Genomic DNA, 13,416 nt, shown 5'->3' with positions numbered 1-13,416 from the left:
CGTGTGGACAAGCCCATAGGACGAAGCCGGATTTTTAAAAATCTAGTATGTGTCAATTTATCTGAGAATAACTCATCAATAATTTTTATGTATCTAATTAATTCTGACAATTTTATTTTGTCACATATCGTACTTTCTGTTGATGTAACATTTAGGTCAATACGTTTTACATCTATGTATTAAAAACCACCAAAAGTGGTGACATTTTTTTTCAAAATATTTTTTTTCTACTTTTAACTTCCACATGGAACATATATATGCAGTATATTGTGTTGTGCCCGCAGTTGCTGACTGCCGGAACGTCCTACATACCAGTAGCCGCGACCGCAGGACACTTTCTTCATGCCGGCGTCTCCCCCTTTAGAGAAACTCGGCAACGTGCTGCTGTAGCTCCACTCGGTGTCCTGTAGGGTGTGCGCGCGCTCACTCCCCGCATCTGTGTTTAGTTCCTCAGCCAATCCCTTTACAACCTGGACTATAAAAAGGGCTCTGCTCTTCCTTTACTTGCCTGAGCGTTGTTGGTTCTACCCATGTTCGCTAGCAAATGGTCCCTTACTTGTATCCTGCTCCCAGTGTTCCCGTATCGTGTTTTATGTGTCTCGTATCCAGTAGTTGTGTTTGTTTCTGAGCGAAGTCTAGTGTTGGCATCGAGTTCATCCTCTGTGCCACGTGTCTTATGCCACGCCAAGTGTCATGCGTCTGTCGTGTAGAGAAATAAGATGGCCATACACATTAGGATTACAATGGCCGAACCTGACGATTTTGTCAGAAATGGCCGACCATCTAATGTGTATGGGGGGGCCTCCTGACTCTCAACGGCAGATGTCGGAGGAATGAAGGATTTGGCTGTTGGTTTTCAACATACCTTTTGTTCTTAGGTGAGATAAACCACCGCTAGGTGTCTGGCATCGGCTTACACCTTCTCTTCCAATTGAGAACACATGCACGCTTGACCGAGCTAAGCAAGCATGTGAATGGGAGGATCGGGAGGAATAGCTGATGGCCACACGGGAGTTTGGCCGACAGCTATTTGATTTGTGGGGCTAGCCTTACACAGATAACTTAATGATATGAATGTGTGTAATGCTAAAATTCTCCTGCGGTGGTGCTGCAGGCAAATTGAACACTTAATGCCCTATTACACGGGCCAATTGTCGGTCAAACGATCGTTCATAGAACACTCGTTACCGATAATTGCCCCGTGTAAACAGGTCAGAGATCAGCAGATGAACGAGAAAACGCTTGTTTATTTGTTGATCGTATCGTTTTAAAAAACGAAAATATTATTATCGGCAGCAGATCTTCTTGTGTAAACAGGGAGACGCGCTGCCGACCTGATGATAATGTATGGGGACGAGCGATCGGAGAAACTACCGCTCCTCCCCATACATAGCTCTAAATGACTGGAGCAAACGAGCGTCGATCAACGAGTTGTCTCGTTGATCAGCGCTCATTGCACCGGCCAAAAGTGGCCAGTGTAAGAGTACCTTAACTGCGAGGTTCCCCCTCAGATTACAGCTGATTTTCCTAGGGTGCCCAGCAGGGGAATACTTGCGATCGGCTTTTTGTCAGGGTACCCTTCCAAAATCTAGACATTTTTTAAAAAGCATAACCCCTTTAAGCTTTAATCCATTAAAAATGTATCCAACATGATTCTGTCAGCAAAAGAGGCCTTAATGTAGATGTGAACTTAGCCTTAATTACAGTGGTGCATATACCTCTGTGCAACCTGTGCAGCTAGGTAAGAGGGTCCGCTGTCATGTAAGGATTTGACGGTGAATTTCACGGCTCAATATAAAGGGGCACCCATAAAGCAGGCGGTGAACTATTAGAGAGCAGGAAGCCCAGAAACTGCTCTTATACGGGGGGCATCTGCTATCTGTGCCGCCTGTGGTAAAATATTTAAATTTTATATTTGAATAATAAATAATATATTTTGAAGGGGGTAAATAGTAATATTAAATTGCAAAAAAAAAAAAAGAAAAAAAAAGAAAGAAAATAATTTTGCCTTTTCTATTTTTGCCCAAAATTAAACAGTTAAAAGATAGGTCGCATATTAATGCACCATACAGGCAAAAAAAAACAATGAATGGGTAAAGTATGAAAAAATTTATTATTATTTATATTATATATTTTTGGGTTTGAAAATAAAATTCTAAATTCCCCTAACAAAATGTGTCATTCCAAAATTTTGCTGTAAATATTCAAACATTGAAGGCCTTGGTCACAAAAGGGTTCAAGGAGGTCTTAAAAATGTTTTCTACTTCTGCATTGATTTGGTAGTTTTATCACTTATCTAGGAGGAAACTAAAATACAATTTTCTATTTCGATTATGTCAACAAGAAGGACTGATTTGTTTTATTAGGATCTAAACAGGTCTAGAAAATGGACTCACATGAGGTCATAGATACCATGGCACATGAGGTAATAGATACCAGGTAGACCATGAGGCTAAGGTGGACGTCCTTAGTGATAGGGTCTTAACCCTAGTTGGTCCCATCACTTTTAACTAATGGCCGCCAATAACCTGTGCAGGACACCCCTCTCCAGAGGGAGCTGCATTGTTTACAAACAGAAGGGTGCGGCATTAGCCCAATGGTCAAGTACGGGCGTGTAGAGGGTAAAAAACACCAGACCATTCGGTCCTGGGTGGAAAATTGTTGCCACTATAATCAGGTGGCGATTTTGATTTTTGCTTTTGGGCCCTTCTCTTTTCTATGTATACCCCTGGACTCACGTGATCATGTTTTATGGAGATTTAATTTTCTTTTTATATTATTTATTACAGAATTCTTAACATCCTTATTTCTGATGCTGTAGATAATGGGATTCAACATTGGAGTGACCACACCATAAAGAACAGACAAGGTCTTGTCTATCTCCGGAGAGTAAGAAGATCGAGGCTGAAGATAAATAATCAGGATAGTCCCATAGTAGAGGATGACCACAGTGAGGTGGGAGCCACAGGTGGAAAAAGCTTTCTGTCTTCCTTGTGAGGAGCGAATCTTCAAAATCGTGGAAATTATATGAACATATGAACCCAAAGTCAAGAGGAAAGCACCCATGACAATAATTCCGGCTGCTAAATACATTGTTATCTCATTAAGCCGCGGATCCTTGCAGGACAATTTTAATAAAGGAGGCACTTCACAGAAAAAATGGTTGACATGATGAGACTTACAGAAAGGTAATCGGAAAGTAAGCGGCACTTGTATGAGGACATTTATTAGGCCCACGCTCCATGATGTTAAAGCAAAGAAAACGCAAACCTTCTTGTTGATAATAAGATTATAATGCAACGGCCTACAGATGGCTGCAAACCTATCAAAAGCCATGACCGAAAGTAGAATACACTCTACTGCCCCAAGTAGTAGTATGAAGAATATCTGACAAGCACAGCCCAATAGCGAAATAGTTTTGTCCTTGGATAAAGTATTAGTTAAGATGACGGGAACTATGGTTGAGGACAAGCAGATGTCAATGAAAGAGAGATTGCAGAGGAAGAAGTACATAGGTGTGTGTAAGGTTGGGTTGGTCCTCACCACAATTATTAGTAAAACATTTCCTGAAAATGTGATCAAATACATCACCAAAAATACAAGGAAACATATAACCTGTAGTTGAGGAACGTCGGATAAGCCAAGAAGAATGAACCGCTTTGGACTTGTTTGGTTTGATGTCTCCATATAATTTACCCAGTATCTGAAAGAGAAAATAAGAAGCTCACGATTGGTAAAAAAGTTGACTTTGGAGACTGTGGCCATAGCTTCTAGAATTGTTTAAGACACTTTCTATGCTGTTTCCATATCTCCCTTAGACTATAATGGAGTGTTACTGTATATATTCTTATATTTGCATATTTTATTGCATGTCACCACTTCCCTGCAAAACAAAAAAAAATGGAGTGCCTTGTCCTCTTCCTCCTCTGAGAAGTGGCCATGATGACACAGTTATGCTCTATTATAGCACATTGGACACAGGCGTGTTGTTAGACTCTGAAGATAGGCTACCATGGGGTACTGGTGAAGGTGGAAGAAGCAGATACAATTGAATGTGGCTAATGCTGGAAGATCTGGCTGGGCAAAAGCCATGGGGCAAATGCCCCTGGTTCCCAGTGTTAGAAAAGTCAGTGATGGTGTTTGATGACTCCAGTGGTGTGCAGGGGTTGTTGTGCCATCCCGATCAGAATGTCGCAACACAGATTGCAGTTGAACAGTGCAAGTTTTTATTCGTAGATAAGGAACAAATTGGTCACGACGAGGCTCAATACTTGGTAGTTACACTAGTTAATAAACCGGCACTAGTAGGTATAGGAAACCTGACAGGGATAGGGTGAGTGGTCCCTGTTTTTTCCTAGAACAACCTATGATAAGTTTCACTTCCCATTATCATGTCATTGTTAGTACATTAAGTATCTATTGACAATTGTATTTATTAATTTTATTTAGTTCCCAGATATACTGTGAATCAGGATAAATGAGCTCCGTACAGTAGATAATGCTCGGCTACAGCACCAACCAGTTGCCACACTCCTGGCAGATATATGAGAGCAGCAGAGGTCTTCGCTGTTGTTCTGCTCCGAGACAGTCACAGAGGTGGACTTGTCAATGCCCAGCTCTAGACCCGGCAGCTGACCAGAGAAAGTCAGCCGCTCAGCTAGAGAAGCGGCAATCAGACCTGCCGTTATATGTCTAGGTGGTCACACGGTGAGACAGATAACGACAGGTCACCGCTGTGATTACCGCTGTGACTGTCTCGGAGCAGAACAATAGCGAGGACCTCTGCTGCTCTCATATATCTGCCAGGAGTGTGGCAACTGGTTGGTGCTGTAGGCGACCATTATCTTCAGCACGGAGCTCATTTCTCCTGATTCACCTTGCACTGTCAGCAGGTTTCTCTGAGTCTTCGTGCTGCCCGGCAAGTGCACTCTCTGAGGCACAATTCATCAACCTGTTTATGGTCCGTGATTTATCTGCCAGACGTAAATTACGTACAGGACCACCTAGCAACATAGTATCACTTAAAGATCAAAATACGAGCAGCTTTATCTGTCAGTTGGTGACATCAAATGTATCTAAGCAGCAAAACACACACAAAGTAACCGTCTTACAGAGCAATTCTATTGCAATAAGTCGTGATTCTCACCTTTCTTCTATTCCCATTTAATCAGTTATTGGTTTTTCTCGGCTTAGAGGAGCCTTCTTATAGGTTATCTGGGAATGAAATAAAATAAATAAACACAATTATCAATTTATGATATGATAACGGAATCTGATACATATCATAGGGTGTTCTAGGAAAGAACAGGGACCCACTCACCCTATCCCTGAAAGGTTACCTATACCTACTAGTACCGGTTTATTAACTAGTGATCTATTTGATCCAATCACTTCTTGCCCTTCATTTTTTCTTTTCCCCTTTTCCCTTTATTTATCATTTCCATTGAACCACTACTGAACAGACTTTTTAGTATATTTAATGGATATGTCATAAAGTTCTCCATCAGAAATCCTGTTAGGAATATGTGAAGCCACAATATAAGTAAAACCGTATGCACATCATGAGTCTTTTTGTTGTATTTGATTAATTTCTTTATGTTTCCTTTAGTGATTTCCACAGTTTATATATAAATTTGCAATACACTTACCTCAACAGAATCGGGTTTCCAGTAACTTGTTGACAAAGCTTTATTTTTGGTTTAATAAAGTATTTATTTGGGGTTTTCTTTGTACCCTCTAGCACATGTATATGTGGACATGATGGAAATGGCATTTCCCATAAAGAAAGCTCAGGCTAAGAAATCTTTCTTATATATTTTTATTGATCCCAAATGTATTGTAGGACATCAGAGCCGAAAGTAATTCTAAAACTCCCTTGTTATTCATTAGTCTTTACTGGGGGTTATATTTGTTTCTCAGTGTCAGGAATAGAAAACTTTTAATGAATACTCTGACGATATAAACTTATACATATCATTTATTATACACAGTCGAGTCCCATTATTATGACCAGCAGCTAATATCCAGAGTAACCACCGTGTGCAGCACGGACAGCAGCTAGACGGGCTGGAAGTGACTCAATAAGGTACTGGTCGGTGATGATGTTGAATTGGTTTAAAGTGTGGAGAATTAGGGGGAAGTACTCGGAAGTCTTGGTCGTGCTCTTCCAATCACTGTGGCACATTTCTAGCCGTGTGACATGTCGCATTGTCTTGCTAGAAGATTCCATTTGCCCCAGGGAAGACAAATAGCAAGTATCGTGGTCGTGATCTGCAACGATGGATTCATATCTAAATATCTCCCGATCATCTAATCAGGAAGTGGCCGGGAAGCAGCAGGAGCCGAGAAAGGCAGAATAGGGTTTAGGGGTCCCCAATCTAGAGATAGGCGCAGGACCCAGAGGTGGGACCCGCATCGATCAGACATTTATGCCATATCCTGTGGATGTGCCATACATTTTAAAGAAGGGCAAACCCCTTTAACTGTCCACTGAGCTCCCGTCCACTCCAAACATTTTCTACTGACGGAGAAGCAACCACTACCTCCTAGTTATTTTTATTTTACAGTTAGTCCACTTCACGAAGCTCAGCACACACACCACAGAGTAAAAGCACCAGCAGGCTCAGGGGTAGGAGCAAGTAGAACCCTTTCACTGATTGGCTGAGAGGCTCAGCCAGCCAGTATTAGGCTTAATTTCAGCAGCGCCGCTATCCCGGATGAATAACTGGTCCGAAGATGGCGATGCTGCTTGCTAGGTGCGGCACGCTCTATCTGTTGGTCTTGGTCACCTAGTGAGCGTCACTGTCAGATGTTGCACTGCATCTGACAGTGGCGCTGGTTACTACGTGACGAAGACCACCAGACAGAGCAATCCCTGCCAGGCCCCTCCTCTCCTAATACGTTTTCAATATCATATGTGAAGGAAGGTGGCCGATCTGTGAGTTGCCGAAAGTGCACAGGGAGGGAAGGGCCCCCCCCACCGTCTGCTACACGGACGTGCCTATCTATGTGCCCAAAATTGTGGTCCCAAATACTGAATTACTTTATCAATAATGCAGTCAATTCAGAAGGCAATGATTTCTAGCGCATCCAGGAGTGTTACAAGCCCCAAGGCAAATGTCCCCCTCTCACACCAAAAAATTATCTATATGCAAATACAGTTATTACATAATACCACTATAGCAGATGAAATAGTACCTGCATACTATTACTGAACACAACTAAATTTTATAAGACCAATATTACCAATAATAACACAATATAAGGTCCAAATAACCACATAGACTGAATAATACACCCATACTGTTACTGAATATTACCGCCACACCATAACCACATAGTGACTCAATAATACCACTATACCGTTACTGAATAATACCTCCCCACCATAACCACATAGTGACTCAATAATACCACCATACTGTTACTGAATAATACTGCAAAACAATAACCACATAGTGATTGAATAATACCACCATACTGCTACTGAATAATACCACCACACCATACCCACATAGTTTTTGAATAATACCCCCATATTGTTACTGAATAATACCGCCACACCATACCACATAGTGACTGAATAATACCACCATACTGTTACTGAATAATACCACCACACCATAACCACATAGTCACTGAATAATGCCCCATACTGTTACTGAATAATACCTCCACACCATAACGACATAGACTCAATAATACCTCTATACGGATACTGAATAATACTGCCACACCATAAGCACATAGTGACTGAATAATAGCCCCATACTGTTACTGAATAATACTGCCACACCATAACCACATAATGACTGCATAATACCCCCACACTGTTACTGAATAATACCACCACACCATAACCACATAGTGACTTAATAATACCCCTATACCGTTACTGAATACCGGCACAACATAACCACATAGTGACTGAATAATAGCACCATACTCTTACTGTGATGACGGAAGTCACTTAACCGCCAGTGGCCGCGACCACAGACCGATGAGTTCCAGCCGGTGTCTCCCTCCTCCGAGACGCCAGAACATGTGGCCGCTCGACTCCACTGTCTTGCTTAGGGTGCACACATGTAAAAGTTCCCTATCCAATCCCTACACTGCCTGCATTAAAAAAGGACTCTGCCCTCTTCCTCCTTGCCTGAGAGTAGTTGTGTCTGCCCATTTTGTTATTGCAAATGGTGCCTTAGTTGTATCCTGTTTCCTGTGTTCCCGTATCCTGTGTCCCGCATCCCGTAATTGTGTTGGTTCCAGTCTGAAGTCTAGTGTCGGAGTTGAGTGTGTCATCTATGCCAAGTGTCTTCTGTGCCAATTGTCATCTGTGCCAATTGTCATCTATGTCAAAAGTCATCTGCTACGCCAAGTGCCCACTACAACGGAGCAGCCTAGTGGGTCCACATACCCCATAGATGTGAAAGTACGCTCAGGCCATGGATCACGCTGGTCAACCCAAATCCGCGGTCCAGATGATGCAAGTGGACATGCGTGACGTCCAGGCACGCTAGCATCTGCTACTACAGGGAGTAAACTCCATAATTATTAGAGTTATTATAGTTTGGCTCTTCCTTCTGTACCACCTCTGGCTGCTTCCGCTGCTCCACCACCTGCTATCCCTCCTGCCTGTTCTGGGCCTGCAATTTTGTTGCCTTTTCCTCCTCGCTATGACGGGGATCCTAAGACCTGTAGAGTCTTCATCAACCAGTGTACGATCCAGTTCAGTTTTGTACCACTCTCTTCCCCTCAGATGAGGCCAAGATCGCTTTTATTATATCTCTCCCCTATGGCAAAGTCCTGGCATGGGCAAACTCCATCTTGGAATGAGAGGGCCTGGAATTCTCTGATCTGCCATTATTGCTTGAGACTGTCAAGGAAAACCTGGAGAGGGTGTTCATCAGAAAATCTTCTTCACCAGCTGGTACCGGATTCCTCTTTGTAAAAAAAAAAGAATGGATCACTCCGACCATGTATCGATTACCCCTTGCCGCTTATCTCTGAGGTCTTCGATACAATTCGTGGAGCCAAAATTTTCACGAAGCTGGATCTACACGGGGCCTATAACCTGATCCGTATTCGCAAGGGTGACTAATGGAAAACCGCATTCATCAACCGAGACGGTCACTACGAGTATCTTGTGATGCCCTTTGGACTCTGTTACTCTCCAGCAGTGTTTCAGGAGTTTGTAGACGACATCTTCTGTGATCTTCTGTATGTATGTGTGGTGGTTTATCTGGACGACACCTTGATATTCTCACCGGATCTGACTACGCATCGGAAACATCTCCATCAAGTCCTGTCACGGTTAAGGGGGTAACAGCCTATATGCTAAACTTGAGAAGCGTGTATTTGAAAGATTTGAATGAAGATATGCCCTTCTTTTCACATGTGTGTAAATTCACAGGCTCCAGTCGACCCATTAACCCCTTTCTGGACTGAGCCATTTTAGAGCTTTAGGACGAAGCCAGATTTTTAAAATCTGTTATGTGTCAATTTATCTGAGAATAACTCGTCGATGGTTTTACATATCTAAGCAATTCTGATATAATTTTCTCGGCACATATTGTACGTTCTGTTGATGTAAAATTTAGTTCAATACGGTTTACATTTATGTTTTAACCCTTTCATGCCGACAATCTGTAGATTCACGTCCTATTCGTATATACCCCGTGCAGCGAGGACGTGCATCTGCAGACCTCTGCTTCTGCCGGCATAGTGCTGTGGAGATCGCTCTGACGCCGGTGGTGTCAGTGTCCGCGGCTCCCCAGCAACCTGTTCTCTGACAGCCGAACCGATTGGTTCGGCTAGAGAATATAATCACCATTTTTAACTGTTTCCCGACCGCCCACAGTAAATTCACGTCGGCACTTGCTGGGCTCTGTGCAGCACCGACGTGAATTCACAGTGGGTGTTAAAAGTGCGATCCGGGTGTCTCAGAGTAGTGCTGACACCCGGATCGCACTGTTAACCCCTGCCTCTGGTCCCGGAGACATGATCGGGACGTGATTGGTTCATGTCCCAATCATGTGATCGCAGGGAAAGTTTGTTGTAGCAACAAACTGTAAAGTTTTGTTGCTACAGCAAACTTTCCCGGGGACTGATTGCGGGTGCTGCCGTCAGTTGCATGTCAAAACACATACAACGGCATCCGGGTCTGCCATGGACGGAAGCCTATGAGGACCAGCCGGAGTCTAGTCCTCAAGTGCTTCCTGTCAGTGTGACACACTCAGCGTCTCACTGACAGTTTATAACACGTTACACTACCTAGGTAGTGTAATGTATTATAGCAGCTATCAGTGCTGCAGGTCAAACAGTAAAAAAAGTTAAAAAAAGTTATAAAAATGTTTTATAAAAGTGTAAAAACAAAAAAATGCTTTTACTATAAGTCTTTTATTATAGGAAACAAATGAAAACGTTAAAAAAGTACACATATTTGGTATCAGCGCGTTCGTAACGACCCAAACTATAAAGCTATATTATTTTTCCCTCACGGTGAACACCGCAAAAAAAAATAAAAAACAATGCCAGCATCACTATTTTTTTGGTCATCACCCCTCCCAAAATATAGAATAAAATGTGATCAAAAATGCGCATGTACCCCAAAATAATACCAATAAAAACGACATCCTGCAAAAAACAAGCCCTTACATAGCGTTTTTGACTGAAAATTAAAAAAGTTATGGCTCTCAGAATATGGTGACACAAACAATAAATAATTTTATAGAAAAATGATTTTATTGAGCAAACGCCCCAAACATAAAAAAAACTATATACATATGGTATCGCCGTAATCGTATCGACCCGCAGAATAAAGTAAAATGTAATTTATAGCGCACGGTGAACAATGTAAAAAAAAAAAAAACAAAGGACGAAAAACATTGTCAAAATGTATGTTTTTTTGTCACTTTGATTGCCAAAAAATCGAATAAAAAGTGATGTACCCTAAAATTGTAACAATGAAAACTACAGATTGTAACGGAACAAATAAGCCCTTTCACAGCTCCGGTGGAAAACAATAAAAAAGTTCTGGTGCTCAGAATATAGTGACAGAAATTGTGTAGAGCGTTCCAAAAGCGGATAAGATTGGGCAACCATTTATCAGTGTAACACCGGCCACATAGCTATGATTATTTATTTACCCCATTATTATACCCTCTTATGCCCTGATGTTCTCTGCCCAGATTACATATACCCCCACATTATAAACTGAAATACCAGCAAAACCCCAAACAGAACTATTACCAAGCAAAATCTGCTCTCCAAAAGCCAAATGGCGCTCCCTCCCTTCTGAGCTCTGCCGTGGGTCCAAACAGCAGTTTATTACTACATATGGGGTATTACCGTAATCGGGAGAAGTAGCTTTACATTCTATATTCCATGTAAAAATGAAACATTTTTATATATTTTCTGAAAAAAAAAGTAGATTTTCATTTTCACAGACAAACTCCAATAAATATAGCAAAAGAACTGTGGGGTCAAGATGCTCACTATACCCCTAGATAAATTCCTTGAGGTGTGTAGTTTTCAAAACCATGTCACTTTTGGCGGGATTCCACTGTTTTGGCACCACAAGACCTCTTCAAACCTGACATGGTGCCTAAAGTATATTCTAAAAAAAAAATTAGGCCCCAAAATCCTCTAGGTACTGCTTTGCTTCTGAGGCCGGTGCTTCAGTCCATTACCACACTAGGGCCACATGTGGAGTATTTCTAATAACTTCAGAATCCGGGCAATAAATATTGAGTTGCATTTCTCTGGTAAAACCTTCTGTGTTACAGAATTTTTTTTATTACAAATGAATTCCGGCAAAAAAAATGAAATTTGTAAACTTCACCTCTACTTTGCTTTAATTCCTGTGAGACGCCTAAATGGTTAAAACACTTTCTGAATGCTGTTTTAAATACTTTGAGGGGTGCAGTTTTTAAAATGGGGTGATTTATGGGGTCTATCTAGTACATAAGGCCCTCAAAGCCACTTCAGAACTGAACGGGTCCTTGAAAAACAGCCTTTTGAAATTTTCTTGAAAATGTCAGAAATTGCTGCTAAAGTTCTAAGCCTTGTAACGTCCTAGAAAAATAAAATAATGTTCAAAAAACGATGCAAACATAAAGTAGACATATTGGTTATACAGACTAACCAATCGGAGTGAATCCTGACAAGTGGCTGCTGTGATTGGTCCCTTGTACTATGCCTGGTGATAAGGGCAGTCGCTCCTATAGGTTAACCGCCGCTGTGGTATAGCGTCGCATGCCGGTGAACTTTTAAAGTGGAAACGTAACTGCACGTCTAGGTGTGCTGAGTTACTTCTCACGTGGACGTGCAATTACATAAAGGTGCGGGAAGGGGTTATTTATATGGTGTTCACCTAAAAGGGGTCATAAAGATCTTATTATATTACAAAATTATTGTCACCGTGATTGAGAAGAAGTACAAAAGCTTCCTCAAGTACCCACCAAAATATACAGGATGGAGATTGATAGACACATTAGGCAGTTCAGGTGGCATAGCCATTTGCCCATATATTTTTGATTGTGGCACTGAGCCCTGCACTAACCTCAAGCCTTGTTCCTCAAACTACATATGAAAGCATTTAACATTGGAGTGACTGTTGCATAGAGTGATATGTAATTTTAGTGTGGTTGTAGATACATGAATATAGTAGTCCCATAGTAGAGGGTGGCAATGAGGCCCACGTGAAGAATGACCCCTGCCAGCCTTTCGGGGAACGAATCTTCAGAATACTGGAGATAACATGGACATACCGTAAGAAATCATAGTCAAAGGGAAGGGGCACCGACAACAATTTCTAACTCCAAATAAAAAAAAATTATGTTAAGATGTATATTAGACTGTATTAAGACACCAATGCCTTGAGTTAAAACTGGAGAAAGAGGAGCCACAGAAGAGGGGGAGGAGACAGCAGGGACAGTGCATTTCTCTGAAGCCTGGTTGACCGCCTGGTTAATTACGAATGTTGATGCTTTATCCAACTAGTATTACTAATATTTTGTGTAAATCTTACTTACTACAACCCATTTTGAAATACGCTGAAAGCTTAACAATCTCTATAGACTGTATAATAGCCCTGACGTCTTGTTCAAAATAAAGGAGTTAAATGCCCTCTTGTATATTTTGCAATTCATACTTTATTCCCAGTTGTAACTTTTTGAATCTCCCGACTCAATTATACAGTGGATGTATAACCTGTGTAGTAAATCATTCTCTGATCTTTAATATTTTTCAGTTAACAATTTATTTGTTGTTTATGTGGTATAATGGAATATGGCAGTGTGGTAATATCGTATACTGGAAATATTCCTAATGATGAAAAAAAAAGAAACGAAAACTAATAAACATGGTTTCAACATCTGTCCCATTTCTTCGTTCTGTTACACCTTCAGGAGATTTAAC

The 13,416-nt window shown here is 41.4% G+C and overlaps 2 protein-coding genes across 4 annotated transcripts in view; both read right to left on the bottom strand.

Annotated features, from left to right (window-relative positions):
• Positions 1-3,687, bottom strand: part of LOC142665096 (olfactory receptor 5AR1-like) — a 29,191-nt gene extending 25,504 nt beyond the window's left edge. Inside the window, exon 1 of the mRNA XM_075844643.1 lies at positions 3,616-3,687. The gene's annotated coding sequence lies outside the window, so the exon portion shown is untranslated. The remainder of the gene's footprint in view (positions 1-3,615) is intronic.
• The window catches only part of LOC142665089 (olfactory receptor 5AR1-like), a 64,550-nt gene continuing 53,876 nt past the window's right edge, over positions 2,743-13,416 (bottom strand). For all 3 annotated transcript variants that reach the window (XM_075844632.1, XM_075844633.1, XM_075844634.1), the window contains exons 2-3: positions 5,147-5,214; positions 2,743-3,703 (exon numbers count right to left, since the gene is read on the bottom strand). In XM_075844632.1, the coding sequence (XP_075700747.1) occupies positions 2,743-3,703; positions 5,147-5,163 (978 nt within the window). In that variant the 5' untranslated portion in view covers positions 5,164-5,214. The remainder of the gene's footprint in view (positions 3,704-5,146; positions 5,215-13,416) is intronic.

This window comes from Rhinoderma darwinii, chromosome 12 (genome assembly GCF_050947455.1).
Source record: "Rhinoderma darwinii isolate aRhiDar2 chromosome 12, aRhiDar2.hap1, whole genome shotgun sequence".
Lineage (NCBI taxonomy): Eukaryota > Metazoa > Chordata > Amphibia > Anura > Rhinodermatidae > Rhinoderma > Rhinoderma darwinii.
This window is presented reverse-complemented; position numbering and strand designations above follow the sequence as displayed.